The sequence below is a fragment of the Gavialis gangeticus genome, unplaced genomic scaffold (assembly GCF_001723915.1).
Source record: "Gavialis gangeticus isolate Ggan-Ray unplaced genomic scaffold, GavGan_comp1, whole genome shotgun sequence".
Classification (NCBI taxonomy): domain Eukaryota; kingdom Metazoa; phylum Chordata; order Crocodylia; family Gavialidae; genus Gavialis; species Gavialis gangeticus.
Genome location: NW_017729032.1, coordinates 16,617,882 through 16,632,200, shown reverse-complemented (window position 1 = coordinate 16,632,200; position 14,319 = coordinate 16,617,882). Strand labels below are relative to the sequence as shown.

Genomic DNA, 14,319 nt, shown 5'->3' with positions numbered 1-14,319 from the left:
CAGCCAGCCCCCTCCATAGACCCACACCCTTCCTCCCCTGACTTACTTGCCTTTGCCTGCCTGCTCTTCCTCCTGGCAAGCAGTGAGCATGTGCACTCAGCTATCCTGATTGAGATTTAAACTAAGCTACCTGAACCTGACGTGGGGCCTGCAAACACTTGATACCCAAACCTTGGGCTGGCTGTCAGCACTGGAAGGAATTTCATCCTTAGTGAGTTAAATATTAAAAATTAGATTCTCTGTTTGGTACAGCTGTGGCAGAAAATAATCATAAGCAAGTTTCCATCCCCTTGATCATGGCAACAGCCAGTTGCAGGGCTATGAAAAGCTTTGGTCCCTGATTCAATTCGGCAGAGATTCGGTCCAATTCAGCGGTCAAATCTCAGAATCCGAATCGAATCAACGGACCCTTTAATCTCTCTGAATCGAATCGAATCGGAACCCTCCAAATGGATTTGGAGAGATTTGGAAGGATTCGACAATTCTGACATAGACACAGCTTTAAATGTTTCTTCTCCGTACCTCAAGGTACCAGGTGGCTCATCAACACTGTGATGTTGGGGCACATGGAGCGTCCTACAGGAGCATGTGGGTTCCTCAGCATGCTCAGCAGCGGACCCAAAAGTGGACCAGCAGCACTTCCAGTCCACTTCTGGGTTCACCAGGAAGCATGCTGGAGGGCCCCCCCACCCCCATGCTCCCCCGGCTCAATGACTGGTGCCTCCTGGGTCGGGGGGCACCCAGGGTTCCCCTTTGGCTGACTGCCGAACCAGGCAGGCGCAGGGAGGGCCCCCAGGGCACCCCCCGGCAGACCCGGAAGTACTTCTGTTCCACTTCCAGGTTAGCCGCCAAGAGTGCGGAGCCCCCCCCACCGCACTCCCAAGGATGCTCCATCCTCCCAGCATTGCAGCATTCATGAGCCACACCTGATACCTCGAGGTATGTAGAAAGTGTTTTAAAAGCTGCGTCTATGTCCAAATCATTGAATCTCCAACTCAGCATCAAATCTTCAGATTTGGATTCGGCCAAATCGAATCAGGGACAGTGATCCGAATCAACAAATCAGAAGACTGTCCCTAATTTGGGATGAATCTGAATCGAATAGGGCCCACTTCACACACCCTTACAGGGTACTACTTTCTCCACTGGCACAGTTGATTATGTCTTAATTGTCAATAGCAATGTAGGCAGTGCTACTTCAGGTACTTCTGAAGTTGCAGAACAACTGAGAACAACTGCAGAGCAATTTTTAAACAGGGCTGTCAGACCAGTTTTTTGCCTGCACACCACAAGCAGTTAACTGATTGTCTGCAACTCCCACCTGGGTGCCTCTTCCCCCATTGCTCCTGCTATTGTTGTAGCTGGGATCTCTGGGTCCCTGCTCCCTCCCTGGAGGTAGGGGGCACAGCCTGCAGGCCCCAGTGGGGTTGGGCAGCCAAAACTCCACCCAGTGGGGGAGTCCAGGGGACCCACAGCATGCCATTGAGACCTGGGGGCTCACAGCTCATGTGGCATAAGGCCCATATGGCATACAGCCCTCAGCCACTCAAAAGTCAGACAACTCTACTTTCCAATATGTGTTTGCTTATTTGGGCTGCTTTCCTTTTGCTGCTCACATTGCTTCCCTTTTACTGCTCCCTATTTGCTGCTCCACTTGGCTCACATTGTTAAGAATGGCCTCTGATTTTGCATGATCGAGTGCCGAAAAAACCTGACACCAAAAATCAGAAGCCAGATTCTTTTTCCTTTGGGTCCTTGTTCACACCAGCAATCTCAATGAAGTAAGTGGGATGTCTAGTGTTAAGAACTGGGAACCATGTCCTCAGATCTTTTCTCTCTTTAGAAAGGCTGCCTATGATCCCTCTGAGAAAGGTCTCAGAGGGATCATAGGCATAGGCTGGGTTGTGAAGGTTTAGTTCCTGGCTTTGTTTTCTTTGACAAATTATTTAATTTCTCTGTACCTCCAATCCCCACTTTCTGTTTATATATACTTTTCTTGAGGGATGACTGCCTGAGCATTTGTATAGTGCCTCATCTCTTAGGTCCTCAATATTAGTTTCTGTCACCAGACACTACTGTATTGTAAAAAAAAACAACCTATTTTCAGTGCAACTTAATGATCTAATACCTGCTTGGCATATACTGAACAAACTGGTTCCAGTGAGCAAGGAGGAGGAGAGCCCAGTATTCTGCCATGACTGATTGAACCATCAACCTCCTCCACTTGAATAAAACTCATTGAACCAGTATGACAAAGTGCCACTAGAGGAAAAAAATAAATAAATAAGAATGAAATCTAGTGTCATAGTGTACAACTGGAAAAGCACAGCCTGATTTTTACACCTTCCAAATGGGTTTGCATATGTATTAATACCAATTTCAAGTGAATCATAAGAGTTCCTGTACTTGACTCTAATCATAATCTACCCTGCCATGAGCTATGCTTTGGCAGGAGTTTGTCACACAGCTTTGCCAGAAGAGAAGTGCTCTTTGGAAATAATAATATGGTTTGGATAATGGACACTGGATGTGATACGGTATGGTTACATAGCATGCTGGTTATCAAGAAGAGGAATCTGCACATAAGTTGCTTAAACTACTGAGATAACTTCATTTGACTCATTAAAATTTCCACAGACTGGGCTAAAACATAATCCCATTAAGGTGGGCAGAAAAACTCCCACTGGCTTTTATGGCTTCTCTCCATCTTTCTTTTTCACTCTTCGTCGCTCTTTCCTAGTTTTGCTCATCTCCCCTTTTACCCCACATTCTGGAAATGGGAGCTGAGAGCAACAGACTCTTTTATTTTTGCCCTGCTCCTCCTGTTAACAGGCTGTACAGATGGCTTCTGCCAAGCAAAGTAGAGGAAGACTGAGTGACCAAACATCTGACATGAGCAGACAGAGGTAGTTAACCAGGTTAGTCTAAAGTCAGAAAGAAGGCATGAAAGAGGTACTCCTTGTAGGCTAACTGAATGAGAGATGCACAAACTTTCATGAGCAACAGCTCACTTCATCAGAGGCTGTGAAAGGACATGCAGAGAGCAGGCTATCAAGCAAAAGCAATTTAAATATGAAAGACAGGGAAACTGGGAATGGTGGGCATAAGGAAAGAGGGAGGACAGTACTGAGAAAGATAGAGGGGTTTAAAGAGAACAACAAAGCAATAAAGCCACAGTGACATGGGGCTTGTAAGAGCTAATCTGGGTGCTGAGATAAGAATTCATAGTCTCTGTTTAGAACATACATCACACTACTCCTTTGGGGATGATTTCTTGCTTTGCAATTTCATGTTCAAGTCAGTTTTTAAAATGCTCTTGTTCTTAAAACCCTGAGGTCAACAATGGTGTATCCTGAGAGGTAAAAGTATTCTACCACAGACCTTTGTGCATTGCTGGACTTGGCGTCAGATGGGTGTCTGTTCATTCTGTCATATGGGGATCGCTCCATCTGTCCAAAGTACGTAGCAGAGGAGCACTATAAGCAGGTGATGGCATATATGACATTGGTAAAGAATCAAGTGAATGAACGCTGGATATTATAGCTAGTGTTAATTGGTCTAATGATGATATGACCTGTATTGATAAGGGGACACAGCAGGCATCTGGGTCTGGTGCAAGACCTAGTGCCTCAGTAAAAATAGGAGTTAAGTAGTCTGTTGCTGGAGAGACACATTTTGAGGTTGGGGATGCTGTCTATAAGCCAGGACACGTTTGTCCCTATGATTGAGTATTATTTCTAGGTAAGTTAAGGTTGCAAAAAAAAATTATTCAGAGTTTCTTCTGCAGTTTACTCTCCTGCCACACCTTGATGGAAGTTTATTGAGAAAGAAAAAAAGCACACGGGCAACTCTGTGATGTTGTTGTTCTTGGAAAACCACGTCTTCACCCACTTAATGACACTGTGACCCTGAGGTCTGCTCACTCTGGGAGAGATACAATGATTCACAGCTACTGCGGGTGTGCTCTGCCCGCAGCACTGCCCTTACAAATTACAAACAAAAAACCCCAGAAAGAAAAGAAAAAGAGAAACTTCTCCACACTGTCTCTATCCACAACTCGTGTCTACAGCAATTAGCTTTGTATCAACAGTCTACTTATCAAATTCTGCAGCTTATAACAATGTCAAAAGTTCTCCCCTGTTACCTTCGCTGGGGTTAACCAACCATCAGTTTCAGTCGGTGTCTCTGCTCCTTCAGCTCTCATGAAATGCCGAGCTCTGTCGCTTTTGTACCTCCGCACAAAGATGATCACCGTCACAAAATCACCACGGCTCAGGATTCTCCTTCCAGGATATTGACACTGCTCACTCGTCCCCCTTTTATCCTCATCATTTCTGGTAAGTAAATTATATCAGAGTCTCTTGTCTTTCGGGTGTGATGGACACTGTCAGCATCAGTTGATGACATCAGCGTTTCTTCCCATTTCTTTGCCCTTGGGGTAAGTTTCTTTCCTCACTGTACTCAAGTAATAGGGAGCAAAGTCTCCCAGTTACAGTCCCCCATAGTTACCTTAAGAGGGTCATCATTTTCCAGGAGGGCTGGGAGGTCATTAATGATGTATCCAGTGTCTTCAAGCTAGGGGTTGTAAGTCAAACCAGAGGGATTCTGTTGAACTGGTTGCAGGGTTAGTATTGTAGCAAATCAGAGTGAGGCATGAGTCTTGGCTCTATGATTTTGAGTGGCTATGGTTTGGGATCATGTTGCAAGTGTAGGAATTCCTGCTCCAGATCCTTAAGGTATGCACCCCAGGCAGTGGGATCAGAACAGATACAGGGGTAATGCAGAGCGTGGCTGTAGATCTAGTGGTGTGCTTAAGACAAAGGCAGCTGGCATGGAGGTATCTGTCATGGCTGCATGGTTTCCAGTACAATGTGGTGATGATGTGACCGCTGCCAACTTTCACTACAGTGTCTAATGAATAAATTTATCTGTAGTCTGATAGCATGGCCTCTGTTTGGATGGGCCTTCTGAGCTACAGTTTAACTTTTCAGGGTCAAGTAACATAGCCAGTGACATAAGATCAGACATAGTCTTTGTGTAAAAGAGCATTGCTTTATATTTAACAGTACATAGAATAAGTGGACCAACACAAAAAAAGTTCTTCCCACATGAATTTTCATACCTCAAATTTCTCCCCACTCTGGAGGGTTATTTGAGCTGGTGTCAGGAGCCCCTTGATTTGTCCAGGATCCTTCTGTGCTACTAATGTTGTCTATTCTGACCCCTGGACTCCCCAACTCAACTCATATTCTCAGACCTTGACTGGTCCTGGAGCTAAACTGTTTCCTCCCTGCTCAGAAATCCTCTTGGTCTCTTCTTTTCTCTTGCCTATGGTGTCCTCTTCATACCTCAAGCTTCCTGTGCTTCCCCAGGAACCTTCCTCACTGTATATGCCCACTCTCCAACACCTCTCCTTCAGATATGGAAATTTGTCACTACCCATATCCCAGATCCCTAATATCTGTAGTAAAGAGAAAATTGAATCTCCTAGTGTTCAATAATCCTAGCTTCGTGCATGCTCACGGTTCAAAGTACAGTCATTATGATTACTTTCTCACTACTGTCCCTTCAACTATGTCTTTATAGCATAATGTGATACTATGCAGAGATACCTTAATGAGCTCTAAAAGAGCTAACTTGGGTATCAAAAGCAATGTGGCTGCATTAGTTTGATGCTGTGCATAGATAATTAGCCTTTCTGAGAAAGATTACATTTACCTCGGCAAAGCAGTATGCTAACACAGCTGTACTGTTTCAGGTATCCAAATTAGCTCATTAAGACTTAGTTCAGATGAGACAACACCATGCCCTGCAGAAACTTTCAGTATGGTGGGTACCTGCTGGAGGCACAGATGTAGAGATATCTCCATGCTATGGCAAGCCTCACAACAATAACTTCATAATATCAACCAGAAATCATAAGCCAAGCCATACACAGGCTGACTGATTCCTCACAATATCCCATATTAATATTCACCCTGATATTTTAAGTTAGAGCTTGGTTTAAGCCTGAAGCTTATAGCAATGACCTGGATGTGGGCAGTCACTCCTACAGGTTAGGGTCCTAGCCAGGAGTCAGGAGCAAGTCAAGGTCAAAAGCCAGAAAAAGATATCAGGAACTGGGATCAGACCAGTCTATAAGTTTATCAGGAGACTAGCTGTGCAGACAGCTCACCGCTGTCTGCCTTGCTAGCTTCAAAGTTGTGTCCTATTCATTTCTTGTGCCCTGTTCATTTCCACTTGGCACAGTGATTCATCACAGCATAAGGCAGGGCAGGGTGGCACCTTAGAGACTAACTGGTTCACAGAGTCATAAGCTTTCTATTCTCTCAGCATATATGTTAACATTCCTTCAGAATGTCTCTAAGCCTGAAGTACTATAATTACTGGCATGCATATTCCTGTTATCCATATAAGCATCCTGTTTCTTTCTTTCAGCTTTCAACATTATCCTGTAGCAGTGAGTTCCACAAGTGAATTACAGGATGTACAGAAAGCCGCTTATACATGAAAATAACTGCTGATTCTATCAAAACGTTTGACAGAAACTCCTTCCCAGGGCTGCCCACCTTCCCAGACAGCTGGCTTTCCCACCACCTAGACAGCTGCCTCCCCTCAGGGTGCTGGGGAAGACAGATAGCTCCAGAAGACAGCTGCCTTGGGAATCAGGCACCCCAGGGACAAGCCAAATGATCTAGCTCACCTCTCTTAAAATGGACTTTCTCTGTTCTTCCTCTCATGAAAAAAGAAATCTTTTTTTGTTTTTTGAGATGTTTTGTAACCAAAACAATTTTCAAGATTTTGGAAACATTTTTAAAAAGACAGAAATTTCCTTTTCTAGTAATACATAGTTAATATACATATATGAAGTTAATACACAGATAAATGTAAGCCCAGAGCATTTCACTGAATTACCAGAGACCACATAGGAAGTCAGTAGCAGGGATAGAGAAAGAACTCCAGTGTACTGTGTCACTTATAGATTTCATGGACATTGAGACTGGAAGGGACCTCAGAAGATCATCGAGTCCAGCCCCCTGCTCGAAGGGCAGGAAGTCAGCTGGGATCATAGGATCCCAGCAAGATAAGCATCCAATTTTCTCTTGAAGGTGTTCAATGTAAGTGCTCGAACCACCTCTGGTAGCAGGCTACTCCAGACCTTGGGGGCTCGGACAGTGAAGAAATTCTTCCTTGTGTCCAGCCTGAAACAGTCTTGAAGGAGTTTATAACTGTTTGACCTTGTCATCCCTTGGGGTGCTCTGATTAACTACTTAATCCCACCAGCTGGCAAGAAAATATTGCACCCGCAGCACAAGTTACATACACTATTTTTTTTAGTAACTACAGCCTTTGCCTACTTTTATTATTATTCTGAGTTATTATTATTGGTATTATAGTAATGACTAGAGACTCCATTCTGCTGGACACTGGACTAGCACAGAGTGAAAGACACGCTTGGTTTAAAAAAGCTAACAGCCATAAAGACAAAAAAAGGATGCAGAAGGTGAAAAAAAAGGTATTAAAAATAGAATTAGTTTCTGCGTGAAAATTAGATTTTTCAGCAGAAAGCAAACTACTGGAACAATTTGGACCAAGTCCCCCAAGACCTAAAATCCTTGTGTCATCTTGAGGTAGTGTGATCTGACAGGAAAGCCAAATCCAGAGATAAGAATGAATCTACGTGGCTAACAAACCTCAGCTTTGGCTAGCAAACTTATGGCATGGTGGCAGCATTTCCAAAACAAAATGTTTCAGCGTTGCCACAGTATTCCAAGTTTTATCCTTTCATTATTTTTTGGGTTTAGTTTTGTTTGTTTTTTTCCCTTTGAGTAAAAGATACATTTTTCCACAGCCAGCATACAAAAATCAAGTTTAGCCAACAACACAATTTTGAATATAAAGCTCGTTCAATACAAAAGTATTAAGCAGCCTAAATTAACATCCTTTATTATACAGATGAGAAACTGAGGCACGCTGGAATGAAGAGACTTGATTAACATTCAGTAAGAAGTCTGAGGGAGAATCAGAAATTGTACCTGATCTCTTGATGTCCACAAGATGATTTTAATCATAAGACCATCCTTCTTCTTGTGCACTCATGGAAACTCAACAGGAGTTTTATTAAAATGCATAGCCTATTGTGTGCAGAGTTCAATATTTTTTGCTCTATTATGTACGTGAAATCCTGCAACAAGACTGGCAAAGCAATGCTTGTAGCTTACTGAGAAGTGTGCTCATGAATAAGAAAGGATGTGCTTGGCTGTCTCTCTAGCATTGCTAGCTAAAAATGATTGCTTCTCTTTAACTGAAAAGTAGTAATGCTACAACCCAGTGTGGCCTACTTCCAGCCACAATTAACATTTTTTCTATTAGGTTTTCAGTGCTAGATGTTAGGGCATATGTTTAAAGTTGCAAATTACAAATATCATTAATTTTTAAGTTAATGTGTTCAACCTTTTCTCCATGATAAGTGTTTAAATAAAATTAGGGAAATGAGATACTGTACCTTCGTCAAGGCTTCATTTGAATATCCTTCGTTACTAGCAGGCTCATAGTGGAGTCGGGCTGTAATTGATAAGAACTCTGATTACAAATAACAAACACTGTGAATTCCATATGTCTATCATTATCAAGCCTTTACATGTAGAATATAAGTCTGCAGCAGTTTGTGGTAGTATATATATTAGTGTGTGCACACAGTTTCTTTTTCTCAATATGCATGTGTGTGCATGAACATACACATGCTATATGTATATACACATACATCAGTGCTTACAAAGCAATGGTTGGGAGATTTTCCAATTAAAGGAAAAAAATCTCAGACCATATTCTATTCTACCTGTAAGGCATGGAAGTGGATGCTCCTGACAGATGTTCAGTTAAAGCACAATGGGATCTGATCCGTGACCCCAACCAGGTACATGGCAGGAAACACAACTGTAGGTTTGGGGATCAGATTCCAATGGCACCCTGTTGCTGGTGCAGGAAAAACCCAGGATCATAATTCTGTGCTGCCTTTGCATTGGCAGTTAGCTGGTGCACCTGGCTGGGAGCAGCTTTGGGAGCCCTTCGCTACAGTTCACTCTCAAGGCTGGGAGTGCCAATCAGCTGACAGGTACTCCTGGCTTCAGGTGCACCAAATAGCTGATCAGCACTGGCCACTCATTCAATTTAAGGCATAATGGGAATCAGCTGAAAAGCTATGACATATTTTGTGTAACAATTTTGTGGTTTATTCCCTGGTTTATCGCACCATTAATTACATGATTATGTGTCCATGTTAGTACTTAAGTTGTGATTACATTCACTTAGATACTTAAAAGGTGGAACAGAGCCTGGTCCCTCCTGTCTGTATTTACAAAAAGGAAGCCAAGCCTTGTAAAATAATAGTTAACATTATTTTGCATTTATATGATGCTTTACCTATATGAAGTGCTTTACATCCAGTAATTGATTCTCTATTAGTTTCCATTGTATCACTCTGCTTTTACTGAAAAAGAAAACTGGATGGCCTATTTCCACGTACAAACAAATAGCTACAATACTTTATTCCAAGTATAATCAACAAGACCATTCTGCCCAGGTGGATGCCAAGTGCTGCCTTCAGGATGTGTTCTCTCTCTGTCTTCAACCCATCTTCTGCACCCCAGGTATAGGTGCTAAAGCTGGGCAGAGAAACACAGTTCAATTCCACAGTGGATTTTTGGATTTCATAGTTCATTTTGACTCATTAAAAACCCTAATCATTTCCAAATTCTCACTGAAAAGGAATGGGATGCTGGCTCTGGACCTATCCGTATGGTAGGCTGCCCTAGTGCTGAGGGCCTTGGCTACTAAGAAGCCAGGAGCTGGGAAGCCTCCAGTTGTCCAGTAGTTTGCTAGGCAAGCTGCTAAGGAACAAAGAAAGAGAGCAGGCAGGAAAACAGGCAGGTTTAAAGAAATCTGCTGAGCAGAGTCTTATCAGATCAGCATTGAAAACTTCTTCCTTGATTATGACAAATTGAGACATTCCCACCAAAAACTTTTCTTCAACTCTCTAGTCCTTGTCCAGTGACAGTTCTGGATCATGCTGCTTCCTTGAGGAATTTGGTTTAATAGGGCTGATTGGTTAAGACCTGGTTTAAGCCATAGGAACCTAGGACTGGATGGGGCTCCATAGGCCATCAAGTCCAATCCTAGCCTTGTAGGTAGTCATTTACTGAAGGCCTCCCTAAAATTGCAATTGAAAGCAAAACCACCACTTCAAACCCTCTCACACAACTAGAAAACATAAAACCAGAAGCACCAAGAACATCCTACAACAAAGTGCTAGATAAGTGTGTATGAGACTAGGGCACTGCCAATGTCCTGCCAACGTTGGTCACTATTTGCAAATATAGGCTTTTTGCAACACAGGTTGCTATACCAAGAATACCCTACCCTATCATACCCTTTTCCCCACAAACCTACGTAGTTCAATACTAAAGCAATTCAGGTTTTATCCCTATTATTTGCCTTGGGAAGCCATTCCAAAGCTTTACTTCTTTAGTAAGTAGAAATATTCTACTTTCCAATCTGCTTTTGTTCATAACCAGTCAGTAGCCGTTTTCTCTTGTGCTGGTCACGTTTGTCAACCTAAAAACTCTTTTCCCTCCATTGATTTTAATTGATTTCTTTTGACTTATGCCGGAGTGAAACTAGAAATAGGCTCAATATTTTTCAGGGTACAGTGATTGAAACAAACCATGAAAACAATGTAGTGGAGGGACTGTGAAATGAGAGGGGAAAGAGGTGCACAGATTCGAGGAGACTAGTCACAAAGGGTTCATAGGTGTGTACACAGAAAGGACATCTCTGATGAATTCTGAAGCTACATGGAATTTATAAGACTATATTGGAGAATGAGTGGACTGGGAATGCAACTGTTACTGTTTAAGAGGAAAAAAAAATAAAGCTCCCAATAAAATGAAGACTTACAGTATCTGAAAGACTTTAATGATAACTGAGGTTTCAAAGGTGTCACTGCCTTCAAGACCCGCAGCCTCCCCTGAAAGAAAGAATTGTTTTCAGCTCTGTGTAATTGCAGGATGTCTTCCCACTCCAGAGTGAAGGTGATTATCTCTAAACATAGAACAAGTTGACTATCCCTAGACAAATAATAAGACATTATCTTTCTCTTCCAGGCAGCTAATTAAACAGGTTTGGTCTGTACCAATGTGTGTACTGTAATTTCTACATTATTATAGCTACAAAAATTAGTGTCAGGTACTGAAAAGCAGCAGGAATAACGAATACATTGTTGAAACATAATGAGGTAATTACTACCTAAATACCTAGAAAAATGTATTATGTTTGCATTGTGAGACTCTCAGTTACAGATTACCTATTTCTCTCACAGATGTTTATCATCTTCTGTCTGTCTCTCTTTCTGGCTTGCTATTTCTCCCTGTCATCATACAGTGCTTTCCACACCATACCTTTCATCACGCTGAAAAAAGAGGGCCAGCAGGTGCTTCTCAGAGCCCAGAAATGCTACAGCCATGACATGTTTTCACAGGCCAACTCAAAGAGGGAATGTGAAATCCGATGTAACTGGAAAATTTGAACAGACCAGTTCTTCCATCACCCATAAGGAATCAGTACTCAGTGCTTTCAGTTTACACTGGGCATCAAAGAATTAGAAAATGAAGAATGTACAAATACAACACCCACAGAGCCTCGTGTATGATATATGATACCAGGACTGAGCAGTAATATCAGAGACCAGATCATCCATCCATACATACACATCCATCACAAGGCAGAATGGCCCTTTAAGGGAATGAAGCATAACCACAGCCTGTGACTAATTACCTGCCTTTCAGGTGATGGGTCAAGGCCAGATATACTGGTAGATGGCAAACCATTTGTATCCTGGGGCCCTTCCAAATGAAAATATTTTCATTTAATCTCACAGATGTTGTACAAGATACAGCAAGCCACAATCATTTGGATGACATTTGCTTCATTATCAACCAGCTACTTGTGCAGTTTCAGCCTGAGCCTACTAAAATGCACACTACATTACCACCTGCAATTGCTAAATGTGTAGATGAATTTTCTCTTCCAGCCTGTAAGCTCAGAGTATGGTTTTAAGAGCAGTAGAATGTGGGCCACCAGAATAACAGTGGGCACCATCACCCCCATTGATATTATTGGGAGGGAATAAGGTTTGAGGTTTTCCAAAAATATAAACAGTAAATCCTGTCAGGTCCCTGACAACATATATTTTACCTGAGCTCCCCACTCCAAGAACCTGACCTTATGGTCCTACAGAACCAGAGGGTAGTAGTCTTCATGGATGATGGATTTGCTTTGCTCATTTAGGTGAGCAAGCAATGGGTTAAAGTGTCTCAGCAAGACCATAGTGCAATTTGGAAATCCCACTCTCTAAAAACCAGCTGTTATTTCAGGAATATTTCGTGCCACTTTAAGAACTACATTGCAGACTGAGAACCCAAGCGATTGCTTGCCAACATCAAGGTGGTAAGCCACAGTTCCCAAAAGGTCACAGCAACTCAGAGGTTGCTGCATTGGTACAGATTCCCTCTGTCAGGTGCTTTGGTGCTGGAAGGCTGTGACAGGTTCATTGCACAGCTCCATGGAGGTTTGCTTCCCCGCTCCTTGTTGGAGTTGCACTTGGGCATCTCAGGCCTGCAAGATCAGACAGTCCCACTACAATGTAGGATCTTGCTCCATAAACACCAGTATTCAAACTGTGATCACAGTTGTGAAAGCAATCATCACATTTGCTAATCTAGCACAAATGCATTGTTATCCTCCAAGGTCAACAACCATACTGGCTCCAAAATACCCAAAGGTCTGTAAAGCATCTCTCAGAGTTGGTGACCAAAAGCATTAACAGCTTTTAGCGGATTCATGGCTTGGCCAACTTACATAGCCAGGGAGGTTGTGAGGAGCCTGAAGATCTGGGAAATGTCAGCAATATGTCAACCAGGCATACTCACCCCTAGTTCTGTAGGCACCGGGTCCAAGCAGGAAGGAAAAGTTGTTGCTACCATCCAGGACAAGCCATATGTGATACAGAAAGACTCTAGTCTGTGAAGTATGAGGAAATCTGAGGTGTGCTCTCACAAAACCGATAGCCAAACATAGATCAAAAATGATCTATGAACCAGAAGGAGCTCATCCCTCTTGCCCAATAGCTGAATGGGCAATATTCACCTTGGACTTGACAGAGAAGGGTTGAAACTCTTACATTCCTTGATTTTAATCTCAGACTTAATTCTAGGTTTCTGATCGGTCAGGAGCATGCTCTGCCCATGGGACTATAGGATGTTCTGAAATGCCTTTCTCTTAGTGCCCCCTGCTGGAGTCGTCCCTCCCCTCCCCACAAAGAAAGGCATCATAAGTGCCTGAGCTTGTATTGATACAAAATGGAAACAATTTAAAACCAAATAATAAATTGGACAGGGGAGGAAAATAATTTTCCAATCATTTCTGCTCTATGTGGAAATCATGGAAACCATACTTAATCCAGTGTAGAATGCACCTCCTTGCAATTTATGCATCCAAATGCAGAATGTTTCCCTTTGTGTTTACACGTATCCAGGTACCAGAGTCTAAGCTACATTATTCCATTCAAAGCCCTCTCTCCTCTTCACAGCTTTAACTTGGTGTTTATCGCCCTTATTCAAGTAATCACAATTGTCAAGGATAGAGCACTCATGTGGACAGCAGTGGGAGCAGGTGGGTGCAGCTTCTGTCCTCAGTTGTGTGCCTGAGTAATTTTCTACTGTGGTGCAGACAAACCATCAGTGTTTCTGGCTTCACTGGTTGGAAAACTCATTTTGGAAAACTTTTTTCTATTTTTCCCCTGTTCCTGAGTTCTTTTCACATTTAAATCCTACATTAAACTTCCTTTCTCCTTTCCTTTCTGCTCTCTGACTCTTGCCCCCAAATGTCTTTCATTTGTATCTCATCCCTATGCTCATTGCTATTTAATTTAGTTACTGATTGTTTGTAGGAAACAGACTCTTTGGGCTTCATTGATGCCATTATGTATTTGAGACTGACAAATTCTTTTATGAAATGCAATAACATGGGTTTTCTCTCTTTATAAAGACTTCACGGTAAAAATGACAGCCAAGTTTTAATGTATCCATAGGATCTACAGAATTTCATTCCCAGGCGTTTCTGTGCCTGATGTGCACTGCAGTGAAGCTTATTTTCAAAATCTGCTTGCCAGATTCAAGTGCTCTTCAGCCTCTCATATTCCCCTCAAATGTTCAAGGATTGTGTCAGGGCACAAAACTATCAGTGGGTTTAAAGAGCCATATG

The 14,319-nt window shown here is 42.5% G+C and overlaps 1 protein-coding gene across 1 annotated transcript in view; it reads right to left on the bottom strand.

Moving 5' to 3' along the window:
- The window catches only part of LOC109302207, a 153,044-nt gene extending 141,726 nt beyond the window's left edge, over window positions 1-11,318 (bottom strand). The window contains exons 1-2 of the mRNA XM_019523772.1: window positions 10,957-11,318; window positions 8,507-8,565 (exon numbers count right to left, since the gene is read on the bottom strand). Coding sequence (XP_019379317.1) covers window positions 8,507-8,565; window positions 10,957-11,146 — 249 coding nt within the window. The 5' untranslated portion in view covers window positions 11,147-11,318. The remainder of the gene's footprint in view (window positions 1-8,506; window positions 8,566-10,956) is intronic.
- Window positions 11,319-14,319: the final 3,001 nt, after the last annotated feature.